This window comes from Lissotriton helveticus, chromosome 8, assembly GCF_964261635.1.
Source record: "Lissotriton helveticus chromosome 8, aLisHel1.1, whole genome shotgun sequence".
In the NCBI taxonomy this organism is placed as follows: Eukaryota; Metazoa; Chordata; class Amphibia; order Caudata; family Salamandridae; genus Lissotriton; species Lissotriton helveticus.
In genome coordinates, this window is record NC_136069.1 from 1,593,777,500 (window position 1) to 1,593,793,131 (window position 15,632).

At 43.8% G+C, this 15,632-nt stretch overlaps 1 protein-coding gene across 3 annotated transcripts in view; it reads right to left on the reverse strand.

Annotated features, from left to right (window-relative positions):
• The window catches only part of INPPL1 (inositol polyphosphate phosphatase like 1), a 755,507-nt gene that overhangs the window by 135,091 nt on the left and 604,784 nt on the right, over positions 1–15,632 (reverse strand). For all 3 annotated transcript variants that reach the window (XM_078658619.1, XM_078658620.1, XM_078658621.1), the window contains 3 exons: positions 10,268–10,357; positions 9,856–9,969; positions 8,904–8,992 (listed from right to left, as the gene is read on the reverse strand). In XM_078658619.1, the coding sequence (XP_078514745.1) occupies positions 8,904–8,992; positions 9,856–9,969; positions 10,268–10,357 (293 nt within the window). The remainder of the gene's footprint in view (positions 1–8,903; positions 8,993–9,855; positions 9,970–10,267; positions 10,358–15,632) is intronic.

Here is a 15,632-nt window from a genome sequence, read left to right on the forward strand (position 1 = left end):
AGGTACCACGGGGCTGCAGGATTATGGTCCGGGTCGGGGAATTGAGCGGACGTTAATTACAGCAGCAGAGCGTGATACGGAGTGGACAAATGCATATATGTGGCAAGGACACCCACTGTCAAAATGGCGGCTTTGCAGGTATGAAATTGGACCGATAACAAGCAGCCCCCCCGGGTAGCGATCAGAACACCGCGCACCCTGCGTACCTCTGGGGACAACTAAAGCACAATCAGTGCATGGCATGGTGACATTTCCCCCCAATATTACACGGATTGATCTCTGTCTGCTGCGACAATGAGGGAAACAAAATGGCGGCGCCCATGTACAGCCCAGTACGGAGCGCTCTATACCGCAAACTTGGGCATAAGAGTGTAATCGGGCATGAGAGACACCTCAGCGCTTGCTAGCCAGACATCCAACAAGAGCCCTGAGAGGTGAGGTGGCACATGTGTGCTCAGCTAAGGGTGGCGCCTCTGAACTGTGCGATCCGGCATATAAACGTGGGCCGTTGTAAAGGTGCGAAAAACACTAGGGACTATAAACACCCGCAACAGCGACCAAGGCCGAGGGAGAGTGCAGGCTAACTTCCTGGCATAATGAAGCGCTGAGTTACTATATGGGCACACCATTGTTGCTGATACACCCCGGCTAACGAGGACACTGGTGGCGTGTAACGGATCTATCCAGTGTGTACAGCCAGACACTACCTCGTTGGGCATTGAATCGTCTGGCAGGGTTACATAAGACGAACAATACGGAAGCCCTAGGATTGCACCGCTGATCCCGGGAATAGACACGCGGAAGTCCAGACTTACAACTAACAAACCGGACCTGCTCCGATTTCTCAACAAGGTAAGACACTGCACGGGAGTCATACACAAGATCTGTGACAGCATTTACATATCACAGGACCGCTCTGACGCCGTTAATCACCAGGTAAAGCCAGCAGGACGACAGGCGGGGAGCCCAGAAACTGCGGGCGGCTTACAGGACATTGATAGTGGAGAAAAATAAAGGGCAGACTATAAACGGTCCAAGAAAACGCTAATCACACTTCTGCGTCGTGATCACAGCAACGTCACTCACACCACTGGTGTTCCTATAAATAACTCTGAGCCATAAATAATGGGGAAACCAGATAACAAGCAGCATAAACTTACCTTTGAGGCGCGGAAAACGCCTCGGGGCCAAAGTGGGGCAACGGAGGAGGACCCGGAAACAGAACCTCAAGAAGGGAGCGTTATGGAAAATATACTGAAAGCCGTACAAGCAAACTTGCAGGACATTAATGGCAAACTAGACTATTTAACGGGCAGAGTCGACAACATGGCGGCGAAACTCGACAAACAGGGTGAAAGACTAGACACGGCGGAAACCAGAATCTCAACTGTAGAAGATGAATCACGCACCACGACAACCAAATGTGCGGGCATGGAGAAGGTCCTCGAAGTGATTAAAGCCCAGTCAGAGGAGTTGGAAGCCAGATCGAGGCGAAATAACATACAAATAGCGGGACTGCCAGAATCAACCAACACAGGCCGAATGGAGCCCTATGTGGAACAACTATGCAAGGACTTGTTTGGCGCTGATAACCTATCGCCTATCTTCATTATTGAACGGGCACACAGATCCTTAGCTCCGCGACCAAAACCAGGAGCTCCGCCCAGACCTATAGTGGCAAGAGTCCTAAACTACCGGGTTAGAGATGCTGTGTTGAGGATGGCGTGGGAAAAAGGTGAAATCCAGCACCAGGGTAACAAACTAGAATTCTACCCGGACTTCACGATTGCAGTGCAACAAGCGCGTAAAGAATTCAATGACGTCAAAGCCAAACTTTGTGACCTTCAGATCCCCTAAGCCATGCTGTATCCTGCGCGACTAAAAATTACGTGGGATGACAAACCGGTATTTCTGTCAACGCCCAAGGCCGCAATGGACTTCATCAAGGCAACGGTAACCAAAGGTACAAGGTCAAATCGTAGAGACAGACACACAGACTCCGAATAAAGGTAAGGCTCTCTGATATAAAGTATGCTGAACTCAACCAACTGATATCACAAAGAACTCCGTTTGAAGGAGGGGAATGTCATGGTGCCCAGGAACTGCCAATATAGCCTTGTGACACCTACTGGTAACGTGGGAGGTGAACATTGAAGCACGATGCTGTGCAGATGACCTGCTACAGATTGACATTGTCTGTCTACTTGAGAGGATGCCCGGTTAGTCCTACTTAACAGGGGGGACCATAGTGCAAGAATATATAGACGTCTCATGCAGCCCTGAATACCACCTATGCAAACTACTTTAGAGGGCTAAATGTCTCTTGTCATGGAGTTTATGACTTTACTGGACAACATAAGCTATGGAAGCGTCTCACTATGTTAATGTTACTATATGACCCGCTGTGGTCTGTTTACAACTTATAGATCTGCCCACATCCTTTAGTTGGGATGGTGTAGTGCGCCCTCGGCGGACCTCTACAAGGGCGGTCCACGAACAGTTATGTTGATAATTGATGTTATAAGGGTGAAATGGCTTCGGCAGAATTGGGTTGCTGGAGTGGGTGGGACGTGGGTTAGTTGGGGTTTGGTGTTTTTGAACAGCCTGGACGATTGAGATGCACTGCTAGACGCCGCTTTGGGATGTATGTTAACTGGTCGGAATCAAATGTCATAATGTTATACTGTGATATGCTGAGAATAGGAGGGTCAAAATGTGCTAAATAATGTATAAAGATAGTTGAGCAGACATCATGAACAGAGATAATCTGAATCTATTAACGTGGAATGTGAGAGGCCTAACCAACCCTAAGAAGGTTCGACAAATATTTGCCTGTCTCGACAGACACCATATTGATATAGCGCTACTACAGGAAACCCATCTAGACCCTAGAATACGCAGAACTATTGGAACATGCTGGGCGGAGTCGTGCTACTCGGCGGCCTACTCCTCATACTCTAGGGGGGTCATGACATTGGTTAGGAAAGGCACTGATTACAGGATTGAACGCACAATTGTAGATAAAAATGGTAGATATGTAATTGTGTCGGGGAAGCTGAGAGGGCAAAGGATAACAATAGTGAATGTATATGGGCAGAATATTGACTCCCCGGACTTTTTCCAAGAACTTTGGGATCATTTGCTGGAATTCATTGGTACGACTCGTATGGGGAGGTGATTTCAATGTAACATTGCGTAACACTGAAGATCGATCCGCAACGTCCACAGAACCTCACAAGAAAGCCAGGGAGAAACTGTGGGACATTATGGAAGAAATGGCACTCAAGGACATTTGGAGGGTGAAACATCCAACTACACCGGGAGCAACACACGTTAACATGGCACACGGCAGTTGGTCGAGGATAGATTTTTGGCTGGGGACAGATACAGCAGTATTATGGACTACAAAGATTATAACGCTCCCACGCACACTGTCTGACCACAATCCCGTGGCGCTCACACTACAAGTGCCTCACCACACACCCCCTCCCTTCAGTTGGCGCTTTAACGCACAAGTGCTATTAGACCCCATATATGTCACTACTGGGCAGCAGCCATTAAGGAGTACTTCCAATTAAACGTAGGCACGGTTGAGGACCCCTGTATCATCTGGGAGGCATTTAAGGCGACACTTCGGGGAGTATGCATCAGTACATCCGCAGGGATTCTAAAACACATTAGAACGCAGATAACCAGACTTGAACACAAAATGACAGTCCTGGAACAGGAGTATGCACGCACAGGACGAGTGGATTTGTTGGGCGAGATCAAACTGACACTCACTGAACATCAGCATTACGCGGATGATGAACTGAAATATGTCACCAAACGACCGCAAGCTAGACAGTTTGGGGAGGGAGGACGACCCGGAAGAGTATTAGCGAGGAAAATATGTGAGGGGAGAGGGGCTCAGACAATTACACAAATTCGTGAGAAAGACGGTGAATGGCACACACAACCTGAGGGAATACTTGGTAGTTTTGTTCATAACTACGCGTAACTATACACTTCTCAGAAGCCGGCTCCATTGCAGGAAACACTTAGTTATCTACAAGACATAGCAATAGCATGGCTGTCAGATCACCAACGAGAATACTTGGCGCAACCCATAACAGTGGAGGAGGTGACCGCAATAATACTTGCGTTCCCCAATGGGAAAGCACCAGGACCTGACGGGTACACATGTGAATTTTATAAAAAATGTGTAGACCTGCTAGCCCCCCCATATGGTTGAAATGTATGGCGCTGCCTTTGATCAGGCGACATTACCCCCGTCATTACGTGAGACGATGATCATCACCCTCCTAAAACCAGGTAAACAACCGGAGCTTTGCGATTCATATCGTCCGTTATCCCTTTTAAATGTAGACTCAAAGATCCTGGCCAAATTATTGGCTGAGCGCTTACAACCCCTGATGACGAATCTTGTACTACCAGATCAGGCACGATTCATCCCTACGAGAGCCACGTCACACAATACAAAAACGTTATTTGCATTGTCTCACTATTTAACTCCTCAGACTAAAGCAGTAGCGGTGATGCTTGACGCGGCCAAAGCCTTTGACTCCATCGAGTGGTCCTATATACGCACGATATTGCAGAGAATGGGATTTCCGGTGAGGTTCATAACCTGGGTGATACTGCTATATACGAACCCACAGGCGAGAGTAAGAGTCAATGGGTATATTTCGGAACCATTCAGTATAGCTAGAGGAACGAGACAAGGGTGTCCACTGTCACAATTGATATTTGCCCTGGCCTTGGAACCGCTTGCATGCATAATTAGGCAGACACATAACCCATTCAGCGCTACACTTCCCCGGGAGACCTTTACACATTTCGTTGTATGCTGACGATATGCTCCCATATGTGCGAGACCCTGAACAGAATCTTAGCCCGTTATTGCGGGAATATGTGAGGTTTGGTCGCCATTCCGGGTTACAAATACACTGGGAGAAGTCACTAATCATTCCACTTACCGACTCCACCGAGCCACATGTCCCTGACTTTCCATTGGACTGGCAAACTGACCCTACGAGATACCTGGGAATTTGGTACAGTCGGAATCCTGAGGAGGTGATAAGGACCAACTATGGCAGGGTACTCACAGAATTTGAGGGAAAAGTGGCAAGGTGGATACAACTTGCACTGTCTTTGGCGGATAGGATTGCAATAGTCAAAATGAACGTCCTACCCAAGTTCCTCTATTTATTCAACAACATACCAATTACACCGCCCAAGGCTGTCTTTACAAATATAACATCCTTGGTGTTGAAACTTATCTGGGCAGGCAAACAAGCGCGCATTGACCTGCGCACGCTAACGTTGCCCTACGAGAAAGGCGGTTTCTGTGTGCCGGACGTCAGGCTCTACTACTTGTGCGCACAGGCCCAATATGCGGCACATTGGTATCACCCTACCCCTAACCTAACACACACAACGGTTGAGGAGGGAGACGCATTACCAATACCATTAACTGCGATAGTAACACATGAGAGACCACCATTACACTCGAGGGACATTAACACGATAGACACCACTGCCCGAGCGTGGAGGACACTAGGGAGGATGGCTCACAAGCTACCGATATATGCCCCGGCACTACCACTACACCACCACCCTGCTCTTTCAGTGACAAACGAACAAGTAGGCATGGACATACTGAAACACATAGGCATAGTCACATTTGGTGATCTGTACCATGAAGGAACTTTTCGCAGAGAGGAGGACCTGTCTTATATAAGCAACCCCACGCTACTCTTCCGATTTACATATTATAGACTGCAGAGGGCAATCCGAGAATTGTATCCGGACTATCCAGCGGAGCCACCAACTCTGCAAACGCTACAACTAATTATCACGTCATCTAACACATCCCATCTGGTATCTAGACTATACAAGGTAGCTCAAAGCGAAATCCCATATAATTCGGATAAGGCAATGCAGCGGTGGAACAATTCCCTACCAGAAGCACTTACAGAGAAGGAATGGTCTGCTGCCTGCACACTCCTTAAACTGCTCACCCCAATTGGGAACCTGCGTATCACACATCTGAAATACTTACATCAAACGTACCACACACCACTAAGGCTGCATAAATATGGATTACGTGAAGATGCCAGGTGGAAAAGGTGTGGGCATAATGAACCGGATTTTGGGCACCTAGCTTGGCATTGCCCAAGGATACATACCTATTGGGGGGCGGTAACAGCCATGCTGGGTAAGATGGTGGGAGTTTACATAGAATGTACCATGAAAATATGCCTACTGGGTCTGTTGTCAAATGTCAAGGCGGGGAAACGAAAGTTCTGTTCAGTGGCTCTGTTAATAGCTAAGAGGCAGATATCCAGGTGCTGGGAGGGGAAAAAATATATAGCGAACCTCAAGGCGTGGCTCAAAGACATGACGTATTGCAGAGACAAATTGCTCACATACGAAGAAGAATTACCCAGCAGATCACGCCCAAAAGACTACTGGTGCTATTTGTCGAACTACTTACTTAGTACTGAGGAGGATGAGGCTGCTGAATAAAGGGTTATTGACGACAGTGGTCGACTATAATACCGCACAAACTGACCACACTCAGCACAACATGACGAATCAGACATAACTATAACGTACTTAAAGTCATGATGCGCACAGGTGGCGACAGAGTGCAGAATTATCCTGGTGTTCTTAGGTTTACTGTTCCATATGTTTTCATCAAAATTGAAAAATATGAAGTCATATATAAACAACATAGTCAATTGCGACTGTACCACACGGTATAAAGCCGTCTCATTGTTTCAGATATGCCGCCGGACCCCCGGGTTGCCGGCTGAAGGGCTGTGTGGTAAACGATCCTGTGTACTTACTAAATGCGGCCGGCCCCAGGGTTGTAGGCCATTGGCTGTGTTAACTTTGGCAATTATATGACAATAAAGATTTTTGTTGAACTTCAAAAAAAAAAAATAGTAACGTTGGTGGGATAGCTGATGGTACAGCAACTTCTGTCGACAGTGTAGTGGAAGAAGCTAATATCAATAAACCTGTAGTAGCTGTTTTCATGGTTGCTGGGATTATCACTGTAGGTCTGTCATGTCTTCTTGTCAACGAGAACTGTTGACAATGATGCCTTTGCCCACTGTAATATATCTTTCGTAAGAGCCTGAGGAGCTTTTTGCTTTGGTGTTGGTAGTTAAGTCACTGGTATATGTTTTGATTTTCCAATGTGAATTATCTCCTCAAAAAGGCATCTTTGGTCTTCTGATTTCTGACCTTTTTTGAGGAAGGTGGTTCAGAATTCTGAGACTCAGGATGCCTCTCCTCTGAAAGCACCCTTTGATGTTATGTGGTCTTTTTTTTTAGTCATCCTAGTCTTTTCAGAAGATGGTGCTTCTTTAGATCTGACCTTCTGCAGGCAAATTAAGTCATAATTCTCTGTCTTTTAAGGTTTTAGTTGAGAATGTGTGGATTGTTTTCTACTTCTTAGCTGTATAGTTAGGGTAGAGAAAATAAAAACACCACTTATGAGGGTCTTCAGAGAGTAACCTTTTCTTGACATAAGTTCCAAAAGTTCCAAAGAGCCTTTTTTCTGTTTTTTTAAGAGTCAGACATTGACTGCTTTAAATGGTAATCCCAGGGAAATGTGAAGAGATCTTCAATGAATTGCAAAAGTTGAAGTTGAAAGAAAAGTCACCTATCTGTTGAGAAATAATCAGAGTTCAGATCACTCCCTTCACACACAACATGTGGTATAAATGGGAAGGCTGGTGGCTTCGCAGTATGTGGTTATCAGGCTGATTGTCTCAGATTGGTTGAAATGTGGTTCTTTTCAAATGACAGTTTTATTTTTAGTTATGGAATCAAATTATTATAGAGCTGCTTGTGAGATGTTACTAAGGGACTCTCAGCTCGGCAACAGGGATGATTCAAGCATGTGAATCCATAAAAAAAATCTGCTTTTTGTGTTACTATAGTAGCCCTAATTGGGAAGGGTATGCCCAGATGTGGGTCTCGTGTTCACTGTGCCTTTGGCTTCAAATGTAGCCAGGCTGATGAGGGGTGATATCCTGAAACAGGATGCTTGTTTCCGGTCCAGGGAGGACTGTCTTGGCAGTTCGGGCTGGGCTGTTCCCATGGGGAGCAGGCCAAAGACTGATTTACAAATGGCTGGGTCCGAACTGGAGAGGCATGGTGAGCAAAAAAACAATGGATTTAACCCAGATCTGTGACTGGGGGTGAATTTTTGAAATGTTCAGCATTCCGTCAATCATCTTTTTTGTGTTGCTATAACAATAACCCGTAGCATTTATATGTATAGCTATGCTGATGGTAAATGCAGATTGAACCTTTTACAGAAAAAGTCTTTATAAATAGGGGTGCAGCATTTCAACATTGCTTCTAATGAGTCATGACATCCTTAAACGTACATAGCAGCCTGATTTGTTTTCACAGACCAAGTCTTTACATGCTTGTTCTATTCATGGATCGCTTTTAATAAACCTTGATGAAGTTTACTTTGTATTTTATGTTGCCACTAAGTCCAGGAGGCATACTTTATGAATTCTGGAAATTGTCACTTTGGGATAAATGACCCCTATTGGCCCTCGCCTCCCTCAATGCCAGTCCCACTTCCCAAACACTCCCTTGTGGTCTACATGTGTCATCGGTTTCATGTGCTTAGTAACTCTGCAACTAAATAAAATTACATTACCCTGGAGCAAGGAATTGCATCTTGAAAATATAAATGTTTAATGTGTTCATATATTTTTTTAAGATATAGTTGTCTATTGGGTGGTAGAGTTAAATACACAAAGTGTCCAGTGACTTTGTTACCAGTAAAGTACAATAAGGTGACCTGCTTGTGAGCATCTTGAGCAGTGACCAAAGGTCACATATCTATAAAGAAGGATGAGCCTTACCGTGGGCAGCTGCCTGGATGACCACTGGACCTTCAGGAAGTTGATGTTGTCACTGCTCTGGGTGTCATTCTCGCAGCTCTTCTTGTACTCTAAGACATGCAAGAAACATTAAACTCGGATAGAAGGGAATAGAAGGGACGCAAGGGGGCTTCTGGACAGTATGATTTATGCAGAAAGATCAATAAGGAAACATGATTACTATGGCCCTTTGGCACACAGTTCAAACTGTAGTTTGGAAACACACCTTCATTTGCAGCACATAATCTAAATCATGTGAAGAAATCGAGGATACACAGTATTCATGTCAAAGGACACATCTATGGCCGCAAATCGTCAATAAACCAACCCCCAACGCACTGCATTTATCTAGCAGCGTTATGTCCATGGAATATAAGAGTATTTGGGCTGGTTCATGCACTCTGCTTCTCTGATGGGTTTGTATCCAAGATAATTCTTTGACTAGGCTGAGGGCGTGCCGAATGGTATCGATTTCAGATCAAAAGTCTGAATTCCTGGAAGTAGCGCTCCCCCCTAGGAATAGCGTCCCCTAGATGCACAGCTGGGTTCCCAGAGGGGAAAAGTATTCGGTTTTCCAATAATAATTAAAATCCAGTTAGACTCAATCTCGTTTGTTAGCTGGTTTTATTGGTTTGTGAATTTCTTCATTTAAGTATAATCACATTCTCAATGTGATGACGTTTCATAAATTAAATATTCCATGGACCAATTAATGAGACACATCAAATATTTGGACAATCCCAATGCATTTTGGGCTGACACAGAAAGATTGGCCTACAATCCATGTTCAGTAGTATGAGGGCACCTAGTGTATCTTCTTGGAGGCCATGACCTCTTTTTCTGCATAAAATCATTTGACTACCCCTTCCAACCCATAAACTTCCGGCAGGAGTGGGAAGGATAAACTGTACATCTGTTTCCACCAGTAAATTACCTTCAAGGCACGTTGAGTAGAACTCAATGAAGAACTTGGTCCTGCTGGCAGTCTTTACAATGGCTTCAATGTTTTCAAACTCTATGAAAGCTTGTTCTGAAGACTTTAGGAGACCTAGAACATAATCAGATGGAGATTAAAGAGGTGGTGCTCACTAAAGCATTGGGCAGTGCGATAGACCATGAGGTTTGTAAATCATATAATGAGATCTGGAGGAACTCCACCCAATTTACTGAGGCAATTAGGAAGGACATCCCACGTACACTGCTCTACTGCTCACATGCAAGATATAGTGCAATGTTTTGTTATGTCATCAATTGTGCCATGGTCATTCATATCCCATATTTATTAACATTGTTGCTTCACAGGTTGCTAATGACCCTACAATGGTAACAAAAACCCCCTATTGTACCTTTCTTGGAAACAAACTGAGAGGTCACCCCAACTTCAAACGTCCCGAACACCGGTGAGTGGTCGCTGGTCACAATGTCATCAGTGCACCCTGCAAAACATAGCAAACAGAAAGAAACTAATTTATTCACCTGCTCAAGTGAATACTTTCAAATCATAACATAGCCAACATATACCAACATAGCCAAGGAATACAGAAAGGTTTACGTGGAGTAAGTAATTAACACAAGTGAGGAACTCCAAACTCTACACCCAGAATACCAAAGAGCAGTTCCAACATCTCCTCCTCTTATGCTTTTATGGAGGCAGCTAATTTTGGTAGTCTCAAAATTAGATTTTGAAATAAAAGTTGATAGTGTGTTTTGCATTGGGAAATCCTTTGAAAATGAAAAGCTGCTTACCTGTAATCCTAGTTCTCTTTCAAGGGAATCCTCATCATAGTAATAAGCACTAAATAATCACACCCACGCTCGGGATCCTGGAGCACTTAAAAATAAAAATACATTCATATAATCTATTTGCAGCCTATAAAAAGGCTAAAGAAGGCCAAATTTTATTTTATTTTCATTTTAAAAAAGAAGCCAATTATTATTATGTTATTTTAATTTATATAGCAGGAGGGGTATCTTTGTATTTAATGCAGTCTCAGGCAAAAAAAAGAGCGCCTTCAAAACAAACATCTTTACCATTATTCTGAACTTATTATAATCTGTGCAGAGACGTAGATGAAGGGGTAAATTATTCCAGTATACAGGGGCCATGTAGGAAATGGCTCTGCCTCCGCATCCTGTCAATCAAATTAGAGGTACAGTCAGCAGAGCTTTGTCCATAGATCTTAGATTCCTAGCTGGGGAGTAGCGTCTGAGTCTCGGCTTCGAATAATATCAGAACGTTGCCCATCAAGGCATTATGTGTCAGGCAACAAATATCAAAGATGCTTCTTTTCGCCTTACTGGTAACCAGTGTAGCAATTTCAGCAGTGGTATAGAAGCAGAGCCTGAAGGGATGTTACAGACAAGCCTAGCTGATGCATTTTGTACCACTTGTAATTTGGACATAAGTGCCTCATTTGCTGAAACCAACAGAGCATTGCCATAGTCCATTCTGCTAATTATGAGTGCCTGGACTAATATTTATCTAGCTGTAAATGGAAAAAATGGAAAGGCTCTCCTCAGTAGTCGCATTGTATTGAAGCAAGTGCCCGTAGCAGATAGGACTTGTTCTTTCATGGATACAGCTTGATCTATTGTCACTCCAAGATGTTGGACTACCTGCGTAGGGGGTGGGGACAGCACCTAATTCACCATAATTTAGTTATTGGGGCTTACCAAACAGCATGATCTCTACTTTTTCCACATTCAGCTGGAGACAATTGGTTGTCATCCATCCCGAGATCACTATCATTCCCTTGGCAAAGTCATCTTTAGCTGTATCCAGATCTCTGTCAAACGAGATGACCAACTGTATGTCATACACATATATTATTTCGAAGCAAAAAGATTCAACAATCTTGACGAGGGGGGTCCTATATATATTAAATAAGGGAGGGCTCAGACTAAAACCCTGTGGAACACCAGTTCCAATCCTCAAGGTACGGGATTTAAATGGGCCAAGAGAGATGGTTTGGGTTCAATTTCCTAAAAAATCTTGTCACCATCATCTCTCAAATGTTTTAAAGGTGGATTTTTCTTGCTTTAGCTCAGTGATGTAGCAAGGAGTATGGAATCTTTGTTTGGTAATGGCGCTGATTTTGAGAGAAGTAATACTATCAAAAGCTGTGCTTATGGACTTATGCACTCTGCAGGGGGTGGCCAGACATTTGTGGGTGGGATATTTGCTTCTACATTCGCCTTAGCGGTGCCCATTAGTTGGCTCACATGCCACTTGCCACAGGGCATAGACTGAGGGTCTGGGCGGACCTGGGCCTGCTGAAAATCGGGGATCTCTACGATGCCGGGACTCTGCATCCCATCAAGGACCAGCAGCTGGGGTATGATCTACTGGTGGGCCACTTTTCGTTGTATGGTGTACTGGCTGCGCTCCTGAGACGGGCGGAACACGTGACTCTTCAGGGCTGCCAAGTACTCTGCACAACTTCTGGTAGGCGCACGGCTGTCCCAACACTCTATTCCACACTCCGGGCAGATACTCACACTTCCCTTACTACCCTTAAAGATGTTTGGAAGACTAATGTGGGCACCGCTATCATGGATGCAGAAAGAGGTAGGATATTGGAGGGAATGCCCTGGGTATCCAGGAACGAGCAGTTTAAATTGATGATTAACTTTTATTACTTGCACAGGGGCCTACCTAACACCGGTCAGGATCAGTATGTACTATCCTGGAGCTGCCTCATATTGTCCTATGTGCCAGATGTTGGACGCAGAAATAGTACATATGGGAGGCTTCAGGAGTGAGATGGTGGTGAGGAGGTTATGGAGTGCACCCTCACCGTAGAACCAGTGCTTTGTCTCCTGGGGTTGTTCCCAAGGCCCACTAAAAATAAAGTCACAACAAAGTTCATGGATCTTGCGCTCATATTGGTGAAACGACCGTTCACTATCTACTGGAGATATGCAAGGGGTCCCCAGGTCTCTAGATCAGCTGTCTCCAACAAGTTGATCGTAAGCTACCAGTAGCTCGCAGGCTGTCTCTCAGTCGCTCACACATTATAATTCCTTGTGAGCTGGTTTGAAAACAGACACCCACCAGCTAAAGCAGCTCTTTAAAACAGTCCGCCCACTCTATGAAGCCTTTGAAGACAATGCAGGCTAACCGCTTATGAAAACTCTTTCTTTACTAGTTTATTTTTTCTTCTATTGTCATCTCTTTCTTTCCTTTTCCTCTTTCATTTCTTTTTCTCCATTTTTTCGTGATTTTTTCTAAACACTTTTTGACTAGCTTCTGCTTTCTCTTTCCTCCCCTAATTTATTCTACGTATTTCTTTATTCAGTTATTGCAATCTTCCTGCTTCCTTATCTTCCTCTCTATTTTAGTCTCTCTTATTCTGCTTCCTTTTGTTCTGTCCTGTCTTCCTCAACTTCTCTAATTATACTGTTTCCTCTCCTTGCTGCATTTTTAACTTTCTTTCCTCTTTAATTTTCTTATTTTATTTCCATTTTCTCTCTTTTCATTGTACCTTTTTCCAACTCTTTATTATCCTTTCTTTTTTTCTCCATGTACTGTTTTTCTTTCTGTCTGCAATTAATTTTCTCCACGTTCCTCTTCCTTGATTTCTTTTCTTTTTTCTCTCCTTCTCTCCTTTTATTTTCACCTTGTTTCTTTCTCCTGTTTTCTTTCTTTGTTTCTTGGTCTTTTGTTTTTCTTTCTTCCACGCCCTTCTTTCCTATCACAGTTCTTTCTTCATTTTTCTATCTCTTTTCTTTCTCTCATTCTTCGCCTCCTTTTCTTTCACTTTTGTCTGTATATTACTTTTCATTTCTTCTCTCCTTCCCATCATTCTTTCTCTAAATGTTTCGTCTTTCTTTTTCTCTTTTCTTACTTGACTCATTCTGACAATTTTCTCCCCTTAATAGTTTTCTTTCTCTTTTTCTCTCATTCATTCTCTCTCTTCCCTCTTTGTCTCTCTTTCTCTCTTACATACTTTTTCTTTCTCTCACTCATAAGCAAAAAGACACAATTGTTCCTTGAAGATTTGATTTGAGGTAAACCTTTTGGGGTACACCTTTTGTGATTTTAATTCTTCTTGCTCAGTGGGCAGGACTGGGATTCTTCAGTGGCAGTAATTAAGTCACCTGGCCCATGTGTACCCTTACAGAATCGTATATTAAGCAGAGATCATAATGTTTTTTTAGCAATTAGAAGTAGTACTCGTCATGGAAAAGATTGGGGACTAAGACTACTGCATTACACTGTCACTGTGGTGGATGGCACAACAGGTTGTGAAGTCCACTACTGACATTTAACTTACAGGCCCTGGGAACACTTTGTATCATATATTAGAGACTTATAGCTAAGTTAACTATTAACCACTTAGGAGTATGCCAATTTCATCTTGTTGACAAGAGGAGCACATGCCCTTTACCTCTGGTTAGCACTGGTAAAGTGCAGAGAGTTCTATTACCAGCAAAACCAGTTAAGGCAAACATCTGGTGGGGGAATCATGCAAAAGATAGCCATTTCCTATAGGCTCCTCCTCTGTCACTCCTGGGAAGCCTGCATATAATACTCCTGTGGTGGCTTAACAGTGCCTTCAATAAATTTCTTTCTGTTGTCGCTGTGTAAATGCCATATAATGAGCTGTGGCAATTTAACAGTGCCTCCAATTGACTGTTACTGTGTCGCTTCTGGTTTGACTTCTTTTAATACTCCCCAGTGATTTAACAGTGGCTCACAACTGGTTGCTTTCTGTTGCTTCCCTCTTGCTCATGGGTAGACTCCTTTTGGATTTAATAGTGCCTCCAAGGGGTATTCTTCTGTTGTTTCAAGGAGTACACACCTTATAGTCACTATTCCCAAGTAACAAAATCTATTTTCACAATAACTGGTTGCTGAACTGTGCACAAATTACATGACAACTAGATTATACGCAGCATGACAACTAGCATATGTGTGCATGACAAGTAAAGCAGATCACTAACAATGCATACATGAAATTAACAGCAAATATAAGGAAATGGCACAAAATGTTAATATGTGCATGAGGGGGAACTACTACAAATTTAATTCAAACATACGGGTTCAAATGTGAGCATTATGCTAGACTACAACAGGAACACTGGAATCCCACAGAGTAGCATGCCACCAGTTGTAAAATGCTTTAGGGCCTCATCAAAGGTAGTAAGCGCTGTATAAATAGCATCACTAATAAGTCCTTCTTTGTTATCGTACAGGTGCACCAAGGTATGCTGGGATAATGATTTGTGTTAATTTACATAAGCATTACACCCTGTGTTAGGGTACGCCTGATTGGTAACAACTATATGAACAAGTTATTTACCTTAGGTAACTTAGTAGCTAGTAGAGACACAGTCTAGTCACAGATTCCTTAACTTTGAATTCCCCCCTGGTGTCTGACTGGACCCGGAAATTTTTCAACAGTACCTCCGCATGCCGGAATCCACTCTCCTCGGCATATCCACGAATGAGGAACTCACCTCAGTATGAGACTACGGGGAGAAAGTAACCCCGAAGCTGGTGAAGATTCCAGCCCACTAGCCTCTCCAAGATCAGAATCCCTGCCCTCCTCCACGTGAGAAGCAATAGTATCAGAAATGGGCTGAAAAAGCACTGTCCCAGCCGACACAAGGTGACTTTCAGAAGTCTCTTCCTGATTAGTAACAAACAGCAGCACATTCCCCTCAGTCTGCACTGTCGACTCCTCATTGGATACCGTATGATGTCCA